At 38.9% G+C, this 19,397-nt stretch overlaps 1 protein-coding gene across 4 annotated transcripts in view; it reads right to left on the reverse strand.

The window, feature by feature from the left end:
• Positions 1 to 226: 226 nt before the first annotated feature.
• Positions 227 to 19,397, reverse strand: part of esrrga (estrogen-related receptor gamma a) — a 58,956-nt gene continuing 39,785 nt past the window's right edge. For all 4 annotated transcript variants that reach the window (XM_037690683.1, XM_037690682.1, XM_037690681.1 and 1 more), the window contains exons 5-7: positions 5,777 to 5,883; positions 5,537 to 5,699; positions 227 to 1,201 (exon numbers count right to left, since the gene is read on the reverse strand). In XM_037690683.1, the coding sequence (XP_037546611.1) occupies positions 957 to 1,201; positions 5,537 to 5,699; positions 5,777 to 5,883 (515 nt within the window). In that variant the 3' untranslated portion in view covers positions 227 to 956. The remainder of the gene's footprint in view (positions 1,202 to 5,536; positions 5,700 to 5,776; positions 5,884 to 19,397) is intronic.

Consider the following 19,397-nt stretch of genomic DNA (forward strand, 5'->3'; position numbering starts at 1 on the left):
ACTGACAGGTTTGGGAGGTCTGTAACATTTATTCCCATCAGAAATGGTTATGGTGTGGTTGAAGTAGAAGGGTGACTGGAAACAAAGTAGAGTTTAGGAAGAACCAGAAATTGTCTAAAGCAATTATTTCTTTTTCTTGTCCTACAAACTGTGAACCCAGCTGGTTTCCACCACAGAAATGTTAAATGAACGTAAGACTAAAGAACCAACATTACTCCTGAAGCCCAGGATTGAAACCCACTTAAAAACCAGAAAGAGTTTGGGTTGGGACAGTAAAGATTGCTGGCATCCTCTGAATGGGTGGTTCCATTCTTTGGCAGGGCAGATCTCGTCTTTTCTTCTCGACCTATCCATTCAAATTTCACTGTACATGTACACTGACCACAAATGTCACTAATCCTTTCAAAGTGTTCACTTCTTCTTCGCCACTGATTTTCTTCTTGAACACTTGGAAAAGAAAAACCTCTTAGGTGAAATACGAGGGGGAAGGAGACTCAAGTGCAGTCAAAGTCTTTCAGAGCTAAAATGTACATATCTTAATTTCTTTTAAATTTGTTCTCATTTGTCATTATTAACATCTTAATTGATAATTTTACTCAATGCATAAGCGTTTTGTCATTATTTAGACTAGGGTCACTGTGTGTACTTGTTATGTAAGTGTTAAGTAGCTGATTTAAAACCTTTTCTTCAATTTGTCAGAGGGAAGGGATTTCAAGTCCAGCTGTCTGCGTCTTCCCCAAAACAGACTCCAGTGAGCTCCCTTTAGTCAACAACTGTTTAGGGTTCAGGTCTCAGGTTTAGATCACTTCTTTAGTGTGTGGGTGTGTGCGTGGTTTAAGGTGTGTAGGAGTGTTCGTGTGTAAAAGAGTGAGAGGTCATTCAAGTTGTGGATCAAAGTTTGACATGAAGCTCAGGAGATTGAGGCATCTATCTGTCCTTCCATCTACTCCCCATTCTCAGACCTTGGCTTCCAGCAGCTCCAGGAAGAGTTTGTGCATTGGGACTTTTCCATCCTGCTTGATGCTGTAGAAATGCTGCACAGCTTTAGTGGAGGTCTGGCGAAGCAGGGGGAGGGTCATGAGCAGCTTGCCAGCCCGGCGGGGATCCTCCTGGTGTTGGGAAGCCTCATAGTCCTGCAGGGCCTCGTGCAGAACATCCTGGAGCTTCTGCACGGCCTCCACATCCTCGATATGCATGGAGTCTGGAGACATTAAAAAAAAAAAAGTTAGTGTTAGCTTAAATAATTGGTAAACATTTGGAGCAGCATTCACTGCTGCTGATGCCCTAATTTCCATTATTATCTATTATTTTGTGAAGCCTACTCTGAGATGACTTCTGTTGTGACTTGGCGCTCTGTAAATAAACTGAATTGAATTGAACGAACAGAGTAATGGTTGGTAGTTCAATAACATCTACTGTTGTCATCATTCTTTGTTAAAATCAGGTCTTTCTTGTAAATGAGTCATCGAGGCTCAATGAGACTAACCTGTATAAATAAAGGTTGAATGAACAGACATTTAAACATGAAAAGGTCATTTTATAAGGAGTTGAGTCTTCTTTTGTAAGCATCAGAACTTGCAGGTTTTACGTTACTGAAATCTCCCACAAATCAGTTTATGAGCTCAATAGTATGTGTTTTTTTTTGTTTTGTTTATTACAAAGTCAGCTCAGAGGGAAAAGAATGCCACAAATTGAATTCAACATCTAAACAAGAACACTGGAGAAATGCTCCCAAGTATCAAAAGTTTAGGTCAAAAATCCAATAAATGTAAATTCTATTGACTTTTGATTGATTTTGACGTCTGCAGCAGAAATGCAACATCCTTCCTGTTTGAAAGATACATTTGCATTTAGATATAAACCATTGAAAATGCTTAGTTTAAAAATACTTGCATTAAGTAAAAGCACTTTTTTAGTTACGTGTAATATTTGGGCTGAAACTAAGGCCAGGAATGGGGCTTTACCACAATATATATCCAGGCACTGCTTTTCTCTCTGTCTTTAAGTTGTGTGTCTGTGGGTGTGATGAATGAACAGGTGAAACACGAGTGGGAGGAGAAAAAAGACACAGACTTGTAGAATGATGAAGAGATGCAGCAACACCTAATAGTTTTATTTGCCTTTGTGTGTGTGTGTGTGTGTGTGTGTGTGTGTGTGTGTGTGTGGGTGTGTGTGTGTGTGTGTAAAAGAACATGTGTGCACACATCTGTTATCTCTCTTTGAGCTGGCATGTTCAGTGTGTTTCAGCATGCACGGCAGTAAAGGATGAGAATATCCCTCAGTAATAATGCTCCGTATTGCCCCTTAGGGAGGCAAAGTCTTAATGTGAGCTGGCCTTTAGCTTCCAACCTCCAATCAATGTCTCCAATCAATGACTACATGCATGTTAAATAATAATCACAAGGCAACTATCAATGGCCTCTTCCACTCCACCATCGACATCCACGTGCGCAAAACTGGCCTGGTATGTGGTTGAGTACACAGTAATAATTCTGTGTGTTTCAAGTACAAATCAGAAGACAACACAATCAGATGTATACTCTTTATATCACATTTTTGTAGACTGCACTGAGCATATAAATAACTTCTGTGATGCTACTCCTCTCATAAGGACTTCCATCACCTCTCTCTGGGGCAAGTCTTCATTTGGTAGCAAATAAATCCATCTTATACTCAGACGTAGTGTGACTCAGGCTCAGATGGGGAAAAAAGTAGAAAAACAAAACAAAACTGTGGCTTAAAAAGTAAGAACAAGTGTGAAACACAATAAAACTGCTGCTCGGACAAATCAAACGAGTCAACACAGCCACTTACACACAGATTTGCACATTAACGCACACAAACACACAGATCTATGGAGTGTAATGCATGGATCAGTATGCAGGACCAGACCGGTCAGTGGGCTGGATTCTGGTGGGGATCAATAGAAAGCTCAGACTCTTAGATTTTTGGCTTGAGGTCTGCTGTTGTGTATTTTTATTGTTTATATACTTTGCAGTATAATGATCTTTTACTTGGTGGAGAACAGTAATGACACGAGGGTGAATATAATAAACAAGATTGTGAGTTGAATTTATGCTCATAGTTTTGATTTGCATAAAAAGCATCATACATAATATATTGTTAATTTAATTTTGTTGATAATTTTTGGACACCTATTTAATAACATGGTTCAAACTGTAGCTAGCAAAGTTAAAGAAAACCAGTAAGATCCACATAAAAATGATTTAACTGTTCATTTTTTTTCTTGGATTTTTAAAAAACAATAAAAATGTGGTCAGGCTGGAGTTATAATGAAGCATAACGAGTATCACATTGCTCTCTTAGGTGTGGTGTTTAAGCTGATAGACATGGCTTTTGGCTGTGCTCTGACCTGCCGCACACTCACAAGTACAACAGCACACGTTAATGAGCACGAGCACACGCGGTTGTTAACGTGCACATGTTAACATGAAACTCACACACATAAATGAGTGCAAAACATACACATGTACACGCACGCATGCACAAACACACACACACCTTTTGTTTCCCATGGCTAGTTAAGCTTTCTTTACATGTGGAGCACGTTTGCTAACATTTCTTAAGGCTTGGCTTCATTAATGCAGACGATTAGCATCCTGTGAATTAATTAGTGTCAGTGCCCTTCAAAATGCTAATGCTAGCATTCTGTTGTCTTAAAGTGCCGTTAGAGTCGAGGCAATGATAGAAACTTCCTTCTGTGTTGGAATTCAGCTGTTTGGTCTTTATTTGGTTAAAGGAGCCACAATTGAACAGTTTTAGAAGAGTTTTGTAACCTACCCCTGCCCATCACAATCAATGAAACTTTACATTTACATATGGAAATCAATCATCAGACTATTGTCCAATTTGCATTTCATTTGATGAGCTCGTTAGATATTTTTATAATGTGGTTTAATGTAAAAAAAAAATCCCAAACAAACAAACAATAAGATAATCAGATAATTACATTAGGAAATCAGAGGGACAAAAATCTCTGTCTGGGTGAGATGGGGTAGGGGTGGGATTACTCCTTTATAAATACCTTAATCCAGAGGAACTTGAAGTTGGCAGATGCATCAAACTGTTTTGTGACACTTTAGAGATTCACTCATAAGTTAATATATCTGTAATTTGGTTTGCAATTGTAAATTTTTACACACAGGCAAATAAAATGATTTACCTTTAACCTTAGCTATGCTCTAATTTCCTTCTAGACAGATGTTTTAGACTACATGAATTGTACACTTTACAATAACACTGTGTACTTTGGTTTTTAGTGAGCACATGTTTATTTGCAGTTTTGAGAATTTCAAACTGTACAACACATTGGCCAAAATGCCTAATTGCTGCTTTGTTATTTGCTACTTCTGTTATATTTTCTTCAAAAATACAAGGAAGCTGTGCTTTAATTAGGCCTGTATGTAAGTCTGTTCTTGGTAAAACAAAGAGTTATATGGAATTTATTGTATTTATGCAACACATTATAACCATTAGGAATTTGAGCATTGTTGTTCAGCTGAACAGAATCAGCAGATTTTCTCATTTGACATAAACACCAACACACACACACATTAACAGAGGCAAGAGATTGATTGTCACACAAAGCCCACAGGACAAGATATCAATATTTTCTGCATATGCATAACAGTATGCATAACAGTATATACACTGTGCGTGTGATAAAATTACTTCATAGAGTAACTTTTAGATAATATATGTGTGGTAATGTTATTATCAAAGAAAATAAATTAATAAAATATTAGTTTATACTTTTATGTGTGCAAGTTTTTTTTTTTTGCTTGTTTGTGTACTTTGGTGACGGCAGGAATGAAAGGCTCCCACCTCCCCATTAAAAGCTGTTGCGCTGCATTCTCCTGTTTAAACACATTGTATTGACAGCTTTCCCCTTGTAATTAAAGAGTACTGAAGAGCTGGCCAGCTTCCAAGACAAAGTTCAAAAGATGGGTCATGAGAGGAAGAAGGGGTGTGTGTGCGTGCGTGTGAGGGAGTGTGTGTCAGTCAGCTGTCGATGCAGCTGGACACATCAGAGACGGGGCTTTATCGACAGATTTTGGGTTCTAATGATTTCACTTTATTTAACAGGCATCTGAAGAGACAACTATGCTAATTATAAAAGGGGTTGCCACTTTGTTTGGGGGTGGAATTTAGATTGAACATGTCTGTGTGTGTCTGTGCTAAACCCCAATGCTAGCGTGCATGCATCAAATATGCGTAGGTGACTACTAGAGTATGATGGGACAAATGTGTGGGTTTGCCAGTGAAAGTGGGACACATGACAACTCCTTCTTGTAAAAAAGAAAAACATATCATTATGTATAAGTTTGCCTCATGTTTCACAGAAAGGTTTGTGTGTGTTTGTATGCACACTACTGAAATCTGTCCTCTGATGTTTCAGCCTAAATGAGCCCCATGGGACTGAATATTCCTCAAATTAACTCTTCTCCGACAGTCGAACACCAATCTGCACACAGACAACAACAACAGCAGCAGCTAGGTGCGAACAGTTTCAAACCTGAGTTAGCCAAAGCAATGGCCTTTAGAGTGACAAATTCCTCCTTCTCCAGTTTCATAGCCTTGTATTTCTTGACCAGCTGAAGGATGGCGTTGTTCAGGTCCAGAAGTCCAGCTAGTTTTGACTGGTCCTCGTCCATGATGTAATCCTCAGCATACACCAGCTGAAGAGAAGAACAGAGAGGTTGGAAATTCAAACGTGCACCTGCGTAAATGAAGACAGCAGGAATGAAACACTTACCTTGTCTTCAAAAGACAGTGAGCGGTAAACAACACGCAGAATTAAGATCTCCATCCATGCACTCTGCAGTAGACTCATCTGGTCTGCCAAAGACAGCGTGGAGAAACCTGGGAAAGAAGGAAAGAAAAATGATTAGCAAGATAAGGTTTTGTCGTTGCAACTAACTCCAGTTAGCTGTTCCTGTTGGTGGAAAATGCCATGTGAGTCATTTAGGTGTTGGTAGTTATATATTCGTGTTGTTTTTGCACCCCATGAGAAATGCTGGTTAAGTTCAGAGGTGGGCACAGCTAACCAAAAAGTTAGCTTTGCTAACCTATATTCTGCTAACTAAAAAAAAATCTTTGCTTATGCTAAACTGCTAAACAGGTAAAAAAAATACATATAGCAGAAACTAATGCTAAACCCCACCTGCTCAGATGATTGTCACTTAGTTTGCATCACATGACTTTGTCTTTTTCTAGTTGAAGCTGCGTTGACCAATAACGTCTTGTCACATTTACACATAGTAGGCCAAAAGTGTGCCTGACGAGACTCGCCCACAACATACAGGAACAAGCTCGTGAATTTTGTTAGCGGCCTTAACATTGGCAAAATCTAATTTAGCGGAAGCTAATTCCACTAACAGTTTCAAAAGTTAGCAAAAACGCTAATCCACTAAACAAAAAAAAAATAGTTAGCTATTAGCTGTTAGCAGATTAGTGGAACTGTGCCCACCACTGGTTAAGCTAAAAGGCACTGTACGTGTTGACGATAAGCGTTAGCAATACAGTTTTTGATCAGGAGACACATTTATAATGTTAATAATTCAAATGCTAAGCTGAAATGTAAGAAACCTAAGGAAATAAGGAGAATAGATTGTTTTGGAGCTAGAGGGTCAAGTTCATCTCTTCCCTATCTATTCCCCTTCCACCTTTCCTCCATCCAAATGATCAGAGTCCTCCTCCTTCTCTTCCTCCTCCTCTTCTTTCTCCTTGGCTTCCTCTCTCCGTTGCACTCAGGGCTATTCTCTGGGGGATGGCAGACCTTATCTCCACCTGCCACAGCCTCCATGGATCAATGTTGGCCATCGTTGCATCACTGTTCAAAAGCACATGCTAATTGCTGTTATTGTCTCAAAACGGCTTGTTTCTTCAGTGTCAATCTCTATCTTTTTGCTTGCTTACTTGTCTTTTTCCTCCAGTAGCAATCTCTGTGTTTTTATCTGTTGGTGTCTGTCTGACAATTGCTTTGTCTGATGCCTCTTCCACCTTGATACGCCTTGACCAGGGTGTCCTGTCTCTTTTGGCCTGTAAGCTTTAAATTTGTTCCAACTGCATTTGAATGTTTATTCCTCATTTGAAAACTGTGATAATTTTCTTCCTTCGATGTCCTAGCCTCTTACATATTGTCTGTTTTTCCCTTTATACGTCTTTAATGGAACACCTGCCCACTCACACCTCTTCTCACAGCTGTCCTCTTCACGCACCTGTCCATTCGCACATGCCCGCCTGCCTATATACGTATGCTTTGTGAGTTCAAGCTTCCGTAAGGAATTCAGAGACAGTGGGCCAGGTGAGCCCACCTGTCAGACCTCGCTGCAGCATCCCAGTTTGTGTGTGTGTGTGTGTGTCTGAGAGGAGCATCCTGCCAAGAGAAGCAGGCAAATGAGCAAAAACATCTTTCTTTGGTAACATCTGCTGTAGTGTGCCTCCTCTTGAGATGCAAGATGTGTGAGGGCACGTGTGATGGTGATTTTGTGTGTGTGCATGTATATTAGGGGCTCCCATCTTACTGTGTGTTGATGGGTAATGGCAGGCGTCTCATTATGTCAAGTTTGCAAGCTATTGTTGCTTGTAATGCGCTTCAAGTCACTCTGTTTAATACTGAACTACTCAACAAACACATACTTAAAATAAAATAGGCTGCAAGACAAACACACAGACACAACCTCATACTTCAATAGACACAAATGCATAGGAACACTCTGGAACAAGTCCAAATGTGTATGATTAATACACACACAGTGCAGTGAAGGGAGCAGTATTGCTGCCAACGAGAAGTGCCTTTGTCTACTTAATGAAATCATCAGAAGGGATTAGAAGTAAATTTCGTAAGGGGGTCTTTGTACACCTACGCATGCACACACGAGGCAGATGTCTTTAGGGGGTCCTTAGTACTTCACCACTCATTTTGGGCAGAGGAAATATATTCTGGCGTGGCTAAAATTAACACACATGCTCTAATTGAATCTGTTCAGCCCTGGGGTCAAGTGGAGAGAAGAGGGTTAATATCATTCAATAGTGTCACTACTTTTTACTTCTCAATGTGTGTTTTTAGCGCTCAACTACTGGTTGCAGATCTGAGGATTCAATCATTTTTCACACATTCCTCTGATGGAAACTGATACTGAAAGAATGGAGGAACACAAGGCCAAGAAGAGTGCACAACTTACTTAACTTATATACCTAAATGTGTATATACATACGGGTAGTAACACCAACTGTAATGATGGAGGTAAACATTTAATTTATTTTTTCATCACGTAGGTTCAAAGATACAAAAAGGGTGCTTTTGAATCAAGCTTATTTATTTATGTATTTTCCGAAAACAGATTGAGAACTCCAAACTTTGACTAAAATACTATATTTGATGATAACAATAAGTTTGTGAAAATGCTTAAAGTCTGGAAGAAATCTGTTAACATTGCCAAAAAACTATCTGCATGTGCTGTTTAAAAAAAAATATTAAAAGGGTATATGAATACTGCCATTCACAAATACCTTCCTTTCTAATTACAAGTACAGTATATGTATCCAAACCCAACCAAATACACACACACAGAGAAAGAGCGAGCGAGAGAAACACCAATAATTAAAACCTTGTAATTAATTTATTGAGCTGAAAGTGCAGCTTTTTTATTGAGGCACATCATTGATTTTTATCAGTCTACGTGTGTATGAATATGTTTGGTGTGCGTAGTACACAACTTGTGTAATTTTGTACACACATTTACAATATTTGCATCTGAACTTAGAAAAAAAAAAAAAAACACTGCCACACTGTCAAAGTGCTGGCTTGCCATTTCAGCAACATATTTGTGTGCATAAATTCCCATATGTTTCCATGAATATCTAATTGTGCAACTCCTTTTGTGTATGTGTGTTTCTATGTGTGTGTGCGTGTGTGCAAACTACTCCCTCTCCCCTCCTCACCAGTCTGTCTGCACCGTTCAGCCATCCAATGCCTCTTATCTGTCTGATTAATAGGCGGCCGGCTTCAGGACAAATTAATTAACAGATAACACCATCTCTCCCTTCTTTGCTTCCACCCCACCTCCCCTCCTTCTCATGAAGCGATCGATACAACAGAAGAAAAGAAACATCAATGGGAATTTAGTGCTGATGATGGAGAGAGAGAGAGGTATTGATGGAGAGAGAGAGTATAGGAAAGAGTGAGATCGAGAAGAGAAGAAAGTAAAAAGGGGAAAGGTGGTAGAAGGGGAGGTGATGATGGAGATGGGAGGGGTGGAGACCTTTCTTTCATACCTGTGATTTCACTTGACAAAAGAAGGTTCCTTATTTGGCACTAATTACATTTCCTTTCTGCCCATTGTTGATAAAGCACCTCATACTGAGTGAGCAAGTGCAAGTCTGTTATAAAACTGCTCGTGTGTGCGTGCTGGCTTAACTGTGCGTGCAGCAATCTAAGATTAAAATTAAGTTGAAAACGATTTGCGTGGAAACATGTTATGATGTTCAATGGAAAATAAATATCGAAACAGCAATTTTCTCGTTTATTATTTCAAAATATTAATCTGTCTTAGTAGGATAAATTACTTTGAAATTGAAGTTATATAATAAAATTATTAGTCAAAGCATGATAGCTCCAAAAAGAGAAATAAACTGAATTTATGTGCCAGATTCAAGTAGAAATTTGCATCTGTCAACTTCATTTTGGTGGTGAGTCAGCAGGTGTGAGGAATAAGCTCTTTATGTAATCCCCATTTATGTTTTTGTCCCTCCTATAAGGCCATTCTACATAATATTAATGACTGATTTCAGATATTTTATTCATTGTATAGCATATCCAGAAAGTTCTAAACTTCTTTCAGTCAAACATAAATGCCTTTTAGACCTACATGTAGGTGAGATAATAGAGAAAAAAAATTCAAGACAATTCTTTAGGAGGTCATATTGCATTAAAATATATATTTTTAAGAACAATTGTTATAATTAATTTATTTTGTGCTTACTACAAAGTATAGTATATGGACTATACTTATATAGCTGCATTCTATCTTATCAAGATAAGAAAAGACTATGGGAAGCAGCCTTCCCACCATCCCGGACCTCTACAATTCACGTTGCAGGGGGAGGGCAGTCCGCATCATGAAGGACTCCACTCATCCTGTACACAGTCTGTTCGAGCACCTCCCATCAAGCAGGCGGCTGAGGAGCATTCAGAGCAAGACCACCAGGCTCAGAAACAGTGTCTTTCCTGTAGCTGTCAGAGTGCTGAACTTGAGCTGCACTTAATTCAGCTTCATCTTACTTTTTAAAATAACTTTATTTTATATATATATTTATTTATTTGTTAATTGTTAGGCTTCTAGATCTGAGACCAAATTTCATACCACAAACATGCAAATGTGCGGTGGTATGACAATAAAAATCATTGAATCCTTACCCATTCATACAGCACTCTACTATATTTAGACAAAGACTAATCGGAGCTTTATCACATTCATACACCGATGGGACACACATTGGAGGCAATGAGGGGTTCAGTGTCTTGCCCAAGGACACTTCAGCATGTGACTGCTGGTGGTGGAATCGAACCTCCAACTCTTGCATTGGAGGACGACTGCTCTAACCACTCAGTCACAGCCGCCCCCTAAATTATGTTTATTTGCTTAAAATATGAAGGCAGCCCTTTCAGTCAAATTGTAAGTTAAAACAGGTTTGATTTTCGGTGCATGTTAAGTAAGAACACATTTTAGTTGCACAATAATTTTGTTTGTGAACAAATTACTTAAGCTGAGGTCAAGTAAGTGAAACTATGTGGTTGTGTGTGCTTTATGTTTATGCTTAAGTTTCCCAAAAAAGGCAAGACGTGCCACAGTATCTAAAAAGAAGCTGGATAAATTGTGCATTTACGTTGGTTTACCTGTGTGCATGTGCTGTGAATTGTCTAACAGAAAGAAAGGCCATGGTGCAGCCATGCAAACTTAACCTCTGCTGCTTGCTCTTTTCCTTTTCTTTTCACTTTTCTCCATCAGATACCCCCAAATAAACAAACACACACACAGAAACACACGTCAATTCCCCAGCCACCCTGCGGCCTGTTTGTCTGCCAAATGAGTCTTGACTGCACGTTTACACCCGAGACCGCACAACAGTCTGGCTCAGACACACACACAAATCTACAGGATAGCCCTCTCTCACGCTCCAGTTGCTTCACAGATGCACACAGACACACATATCTAGAAGCCCTATATTTGTTTTTTTTTGTGGTTAAAGGGCAAATAGGAACCAGTGAGAAACGATTGATGCTTATGGATATTTGTGTATATGTGTGTGTTCGCTGCTTCTGTGCATTTATGAAGGTATTTGTACATTCTTGTGTGTGTTTGAAGATCAATGTGACGTGTGAAAACCAGTTGTGATGGTAATCTGGTCACAGCTATTAACACACAACTATTCTTCACATTCAGTTACTCAATTGGCAAATTTATGGATAGTAAAATAAACTTCCCTTTTTTGACATGTAGACTAGACAGTGTAAACAATTACATGAGGTTTATTTCTAAATGCATCCATACAGGTGTAATCAAATGAACATGTAGCGGTCTGTAAATGTTACTATTTTCTATAATTTATAAAGTTTTGTAACAGCCTTTTTAGAACATCGTCTTTAGAAGGTTACACTGAGAATAACTCCTGCAGCAAGATACAGGAAACTGTACATTTTATGATATGTGTGCACATGGTCAGTGAGCTGCAAGCAGAGAAGCAGGTCAGATCAGTGCTACTGGGCTCCATCTGATTTGAATGAGCCAACTACTGACTTAATCCCAGTGTGAGACTGCAGTTCAGATAAAATAGGCCAATATCCTAGAGGCAGGCTTTGTGCTATGTGTTTGACTGAAATATAAAACCTTCAAACCTTCACCATAAAGTCTTCATCTTCTTAAATTAGAAGATGGATAATGATTGTAGTTACCTGTGATTATTTCATGAACAGAGTAAAAGTAAGTTTTTTTTTAATGAAGCTATGACGATCACAAAAATACTTGAAAGAATGCACAGATTTCACAGAATATGTTAGCATTCAGAGAACATCTTGAGGAGGAGTTCAAATTACTTCCACACCTAATTTTAGCAGACAATCAGTAAAACTGACTAAGTTACAGCCATATTTGTATTTCTAAGTTTGATAGCAGTGGCGACCATTGTGAATTAGGTTAACTCCAAAACTGAATCAATTGTAACCAAAAAAGTCCATGCTGAATCAATTGTAGTTTCAAAGAATTTCATTAAAATCTGTCCAGTGATTCATGAGATATTTTGTTAAAGGATATATAGAAAAGTGAACACACACTTAGTGATATGATTACTTGCTTTTCATAGTGATGGGCGATATTTGCAGAACTCCCAAAACACACTTGTTATAGGCATTGTAGCTGTTGAACAGCATCTTCTATGCTACCAGTCAGACTGTACTTTCTTGTTCTGGTTCATGGCCACAGGACATGTTTAAGAAGAAACTTCTCACTTTGTCTAACCAATGAGACAGCAGTGATTCACACTCATTAAAAGTTGTCTGCCTATAAGTTGTAACAATTTAAGTTGCTTTAAGCCCTGTCAAAGAAATGTTACACAAAGTAGTAAAACAACAAACACACCAAGAAGATTGAAGGGTTTGAGGGGTGTATCGCGCAGCAATGTGGCCTGAGGCGCATCACTCTCAAACAAGGGAAAAGATAGTAAAGTGTTACCACTGCACACAAGACAACACCCAACACTGCTAGGACTGTGTGATAAACTATACAACACTTCCAGCACTTTGCTGTTGATCATTCAATCGATCGAAAGTGAGATCAGCTCACGTGGAACTGCTGCACAAGTGGATTTGTTAATTTGGATTTGAAAGTGAGTTTCTTTTTGTATATCAGAGAAAAACTGTGGATTTATCAACATTCAGGGAATTCACGCATTGTGTCCTGAAGAAGGGGACAGATTCAAGACTACTGGCCCACTGTAATAGAGGCTGCACAAGGAGACGTGAAGTTTCCAACAGTTAACAGTGCATTGTCACGTGTGTGTGTGTGTGTGTGTGTGTGTGGTATAAATGCACCTTGTATGTGGCTCCTATGCTCTCACCTATTGTACTTTCTCTTTGTTTTTAGATTTGCACAAATTGTTTCCTGCTGTTCAACACAAGTGTTCTCTTGTGGTGCTTTGTGAGCATGTGTTTGTGTGAGTGGATGTGTGTGCAAACACAACTCACACTGTTCTGTACCATACGGCCAGACGATGGCCAAAATGAACACCGACCCCCTGCGATGGCTTTGGCCAGGCAGAAACAACACACACACAAGATGCAGTACAGTATATGCTGTACTGTGAACACAATCAGGAAAATTCTCTCTCACTCTCTGTCTCTGTCTCTCTCTCTCTCTCTCTCACACACACACACACACACACACCAGTTGACCCAATTACACAGAGATGCGCAACGAGATGGAAACAAATCTACCCAGAGAACCAGTTAATTTAAAACAGGTTACAACACACACTCACACTTAGACACACACAAACCCATTTAGTGTAGCTTCCTAAATGATACACCTCATGCTTGGAGTTGACACTACAACTCCAAGTACATACAACCAAGAGTTGTATGTACATACATATAAATTACACACATGGTGTGTATAACATGTGTTTTAGAAATTAAATTTTGTCCATTTGCATTCTCAATTTCAAAGTCTGTTACCACCCACAAATGCAGACAAAGTGAGAGGAATAATTATTATAGCTTACTGAAGTTAGAAGTTATGAACTTTACCCATGGGTGTTGTTTACAGTTTTGGCAACATATTAAAGTTAACACCTAAAATTACATGAATATTGTTTCCAACACACATACTCTGCTGTTCTAAGTGCTGTATGGAGGTAACAGCCATGTGGTTGATAAATGGTCAAACCCAGTAATTTCTTAGTTCAAGGTTCAAAGTTCAAGGAGACTTTATTGTCATTTGCATCACATGTGGTACATGAAGTGGAATAAAATTGTGTACTTAAGGTTGAAGACCAACTTGGTAAATTATGGGTTTTGTTGGTGGTCAGGTGTTTGGTGTTATGTGGATGTTTTCAGGGGTCAAAATTAGGAACTGTTGTGAATGTGAGTGGTTCTTACAGACTGTTACATTTTATTGTAATATCAAGTTTCTGTGTTCTTGCATGTTCACTTCAAGAAGTACTGACGTACAATTACTTACAATATAGGACTTAAGTTGTCTAATGTTTAATAACTGAATCAATTGCATGTTACTTATGAGCTGAAACAGGAATTGTAATAACCCCAACTTACTACTGGTTTCCAAAAAGACCAAAAATATTTGTTCAGCTCTTCTTCTTTCAGCTTTTCCCTCTTTAGGTGTCACCACAGCGAGTCATCCTCCTCCATTTCACTCTGCCTTTTCATCCTCTGTCCTCACTCCAACTACCTCCATGTCCTCTCTAACTGCATCCATATATCTCCTCTTTAGTCTTCCTCTTTGTCTTTGTCCTGGCAGCTGCATTTATAACATCCTTCTACCAATATATCCACTCCTCTGGACATGTCCAAACCATCTCAGTCTGGACTCTCTAACTCCCAGTTGTTCAACCTGTGCTGTACCTCTGATGATCTCATTCCTAATCTTATCCATCTTTGTCACTCTTAAGGAGAACCTCAACATCTTCATTTCCTCCACTTCCAGTTCGTTCTCCTGCCTTTTTGTCAATGCCACTGTTTCCAGGCCCTACAACATAGCTGGTCTCACAACTGTCTTGTAAACTTTTCATTTGACCTTTGATGACACAATTTTGTTGCAAATCCCTCCTGAAACTTTTCTCCATCCACTCCATTCTGCCTGGACTCTCTTTTTCACCTCTTTTCCACACTCCCAGTTTTCCTGGACAGTTGACCTTTAGTACTTGAAGTCCTGCACCTTTGTGACCTCTGCTCCAGAGGCCGGTGGAACAGTGAGCTTGTAGCATCGCTGTTCCACCGGCCTCCCTCTCATTCACACACATACTGTCTTACTACGAGTGACTTTCATTCTTCTTCTTTCAAGTGCATACCTCCACCTCTCCAAGTTCTCTTCCACCTGCTCCCAGTTCTCACCACAGTTCATAATGTCATTTGCAAACATCATAGTCCACGGGGATTCCTGCCTGACCTCCTCTGTTAGTTGGTCCATCACCAGAACAAACAAGAAGAGGCTCAGAGCCGATCCTTGATGTAATCCCACCTCCACCTTGAAGCTATATGTCACTACAACAGCACATCTCACCACTGTCCTGCTGTCATTATACATGTCCTGTACCAGTCTAACATACCCGGTACTCTCTGCCACTCCAGCTTCTTAAAAACATGTTTTGTTCATAATGTTGTGTGCTGGATATTTGAACTTAGGCACCAAAAACTGGCCCCATCTGGAAACCATAAAACATCTTGCACAAGCTTTTGCAAAAAAAATAAAATAAACTTTACTTTAAGACCTGCAACTCATGACATCAAAACTAGATCACAGGGTAAGTCTGGGTTCAGTATGCAAGATAAGCAATCTTCTAATGCATCTATACAAACACTAAAACTTACTGCAATGCAGGAAACATTATGAATTTACACTTTTTAGATGAGAAAAACATAATAGTATTTAACTATATTCATACTGGTCTTGCTTGACATCTTAAACTCTGGTTGAATCTTCATGTATTGTTCCATTTTACTAGTTGATGTTAAATAACGAAAAAGAAAACACCTCTGGGCTTTAACTGTAGGTTATTGAGCTGGATAGACTATAAATAAATAAAAAAAGATGCACAACAATCTGGCTCAGACATACGGCAGAGTTTTAGGGCCACACTAAGAAAAAAAAATTAAAAGCCAAAAATTATGAGACTAAAGTCCGAATATTACGAGAATAAAGTTGAATAAAGTCTTAATATTACGAGAATAAAGTTGAATAAAGTCTTAATAGTACGAGAATAAAGTTGAATAAAGTCTTAATATTACGAGAATAAAGTTGTACAAGACTTTTTTCAGCTCTTGTTGATTTATTTATTTATTTTTCCACGAGTCGGATCCATGCCGCGATCTGTCAATCAATCCAGTAGGCGTGTCTGCAAATGACCAATCCGAAGCTAAATGCTCCTTACCTGCAGAGAGCTGCTGCAGCCCATCAGAGCGTACCACCTTACTGTAAGCAGGTTCAAAGTCCTGATACTGATAATAATCTGATGCTGATGTGCTAACAGATTAACTATCTCCTTATTTGTGAAACCAATACCAAAGTATAACTTAACAAGATGCTCAACAGTCTTCATTTTACCACAGTTAAAATGCGGTAAACTCTGCTTTATCGTGTCGGAGTTCGGATAATATTACGACTCATTTAGCTTCAGATTGATCATTTGCTGACAGGCCTACTGGATTGATTGATAGGTTGAATCCGACTCATGGAAAAAATAAATAAATAAACAAGTATACAATAGAATACAATTTTATTCTCATAATATTTAGACTTTATTTGACTTTATTCTCATAATTTTTTGGCTTAAATTGTTTTTTTTCTTAGCATGGCCCTAAAGCTCCGTCATAAAGACAAATTATTTGATGCATCATTTATTACTTTTACTTTAGATATATTACACAATGATATCACTGTTCATCCTCTTGAAGACTGCTGGTTAAAATGTCTTTTTTCTCTTCCGTTCCCCTTCCCCCTTTTGTGCTGTCTCTCTCCATGAAACCCCCTTTTTTCCTCTGTGCGGCCTGGGGGAGAGCAGAGCAGTCATAGGGTTGCGGTAGCCTCTAATCAGTGTGAACAGCCAGCTAATTACCAAACCCTCAGCCCTGGCTGACTGTTAATTGCATACATTAGACACCATCAGCAGCACTGCAAGATTAACATTTAAAATCTTCCCATTGCTGTAGTAGAGATGAGCGCTCTGTGACTGTGTGTGTGCTTGTGTGTGTATAAAAGACAGAGACAGAACAGAAGAGGAATAGTGTGAGTGTGCATGTGTGTGTGTGGTATTTTCTGTGTGTAAGTGTGTGCTGACTCTGTGGTTGTGAGTGCTATTATTTAACACTTAATTAGACCCAAAATGAAATTGCCTCAACAGCGAGCTGGTTGTCTAGCGCTATAGCTGTTGCTGTAGTGGGGTTGAACGGGTGGGGGCAGCTGGTCGCTGAGGTCGTCGAGGGCAACCCAGAGTCTCCGTGGAGACGACAGATGGAGTGACATTAAGAGCATTGCAGTGGAGCCATTTCAAATAATAAAATATTTACATTTTAATTACCCACTTCCAGCTCTGTGAAGGCAGAGTCAAGGAGCGTGTAGGTGTGTGTGTGTGTGTGTGAGCTACAAGCTCTACTGGGGCCAAGTCCTCTTGACTTCATATAGACTCAAGAGTACTGTTCAAATGATAACCTTCAGTTCTGCATAGGATCACATTCCATTTTCTCTTTTTTTTAACCTTCTTCCTTATTTTCTCCTGTGTTAAACCCATCCATTTTTCACTCCGTTTCAACCTTTGCATCCAGCCCTTCTCTCCATCAGAATAATGCCGACGAAGGCAGAAATGACCACACTTTGAGTGTGTGCGCAAATCTGTCAAAGGAATTAGCGGTGTGTACACACAGATGAACGGCTTACAGAGAAACTCTCCCTGTCGCTCTCGGACACACAGGCATACATATAGCACATTTAACACAGATGCAATACTGCTGACAATTATTAATGGCCAAAAATAAAAAAATAAAAAAGTACACGTTAAAAGTGTGAAGAGAGTGAAAAAAACTGTTGAATGATATTTTTGATCTAACCATGCATTCATCATTGCTGTCTTTTCTGCGGTGAAATTAAGTTGTGAAAGACTTAAATTTTATTAAAAAGTTGGATTTTGTATTCAGGTTTGTTGCAGAAAAGATTAAATCCATCATTTAAGCAACAACACACTCTAACTTTAAATAGCTCTGTTTTGAATGTATTTAAAATAATGCAATCATAAAACCCAAAAAGGCTTTGCAAGACAAATAATTGATTCTGTTGATTCTGGTTTTAAAACAAAACCCAGCGGGCCTTGTCCAAGCTTGGTGTCAGTATGTGAGATTATGAGGTTGCCTTGATTCTATCTGCTTAATCTTCCATAACTTCTATAGAACAAGAACCACAGAACCTCCACAGGGATTAATTTACGATTCACAGATTAGAGATATAGTCTCCAATATCATTGAGGGCAGGCAGAGAAATGATGGGCTCAACCACTGGTGTGATGCAAAAGAAGGAACAGAGAGAATGAAAAACATTACCAGAAGGAAAGGGCGGCAAAGATAAAAACCGAACGCACACAGAGCTTTCGCTCCTGAAGCACCATGTCTTAATGTCATAGCTTGAAGACAAGAACATTAGACCTCATTCCAACTCCTCATCTGGGCCTGAAAAAGCCTGGGTTGAAAATCTTAATTAATTGTCCAATAGTGCTGCAGGGTCATTATGCATTGCAATAAAGAAGCGTGTAATTATGAGATTTAACAGCCATTACCAAGGCCAAGAACTCATATGTCATCATCAGCAACCAAGCCAATGGTTTGGTTCAGCTATTTGTGTGGCTTCATGGACAGAACACACACACAATATTCATGCACATGTACATATAGTAGAAATGTGATTATGTTGTACTTAGACATAAAAGAAAATAGTGTTCTTATATATAAAGAAACCATCAGTTGTATGTTAATGTGTACACTAACAAACTAAAGAAATACCCAAAAAACAAGATTAATGGGCAAGCCTACCCCCTCCCAAAACACACACACAGTCACTTGCACACAAGCCCATCAGTCTGACCCAGACAATAAGGCAGCCAGCTGTGATAGCTGCCTGCAGATGAAACATCCCATCAACATTAAACAGACACAAAAATACACATATTATTACTGGTGTGTGTGTGTGTGTGTTAAGCACAGAGACAACAGGCCTTACTCCTTCCCTATGATGCAGGAGGAACGGGACACATTTTGTAGCAATAATGTGCAAAATCAAGTGTAATCTGTCTGGATACGGATTAAAAAAATACATAATAATCTTTGTACATTTCATTTTAAATTTTTATGCCACACATTAATTAATGGTAAACTTTTTTTTTTAATTTTATTTAGATTTTGTATATCTATACACTTTCCGCAGGCGGAGGTGGTTAGAGTTAAGTCCTACTTTCCTACCTGTGTATTTCCTGGTGGAAAAGGACAAATCTTGAAGTGTGTTATTCAGGATGGATGAACAGAAAGAAAGATGGAAGAGAAATAAACAGAGGATAGGAAAGGTAAAATCAGAAACCAAGTAAAGGTAAAGATAGGAAAGGTA

Source organism: Nematolebias whitei, chromosome 2 (assembly GCF_014905685.2).
Source record: "Nematolebias whitei isolate Nwh7 chromosome 2, NemWhi1, whole genome shotgun sequence".
Lineage (NCBI taxonomy): Eukaryota > Metazoa > Chordata > Actinopteri > Cyprinodontiformes > Rivulidae > Nematolebias > Nematolebias whitei.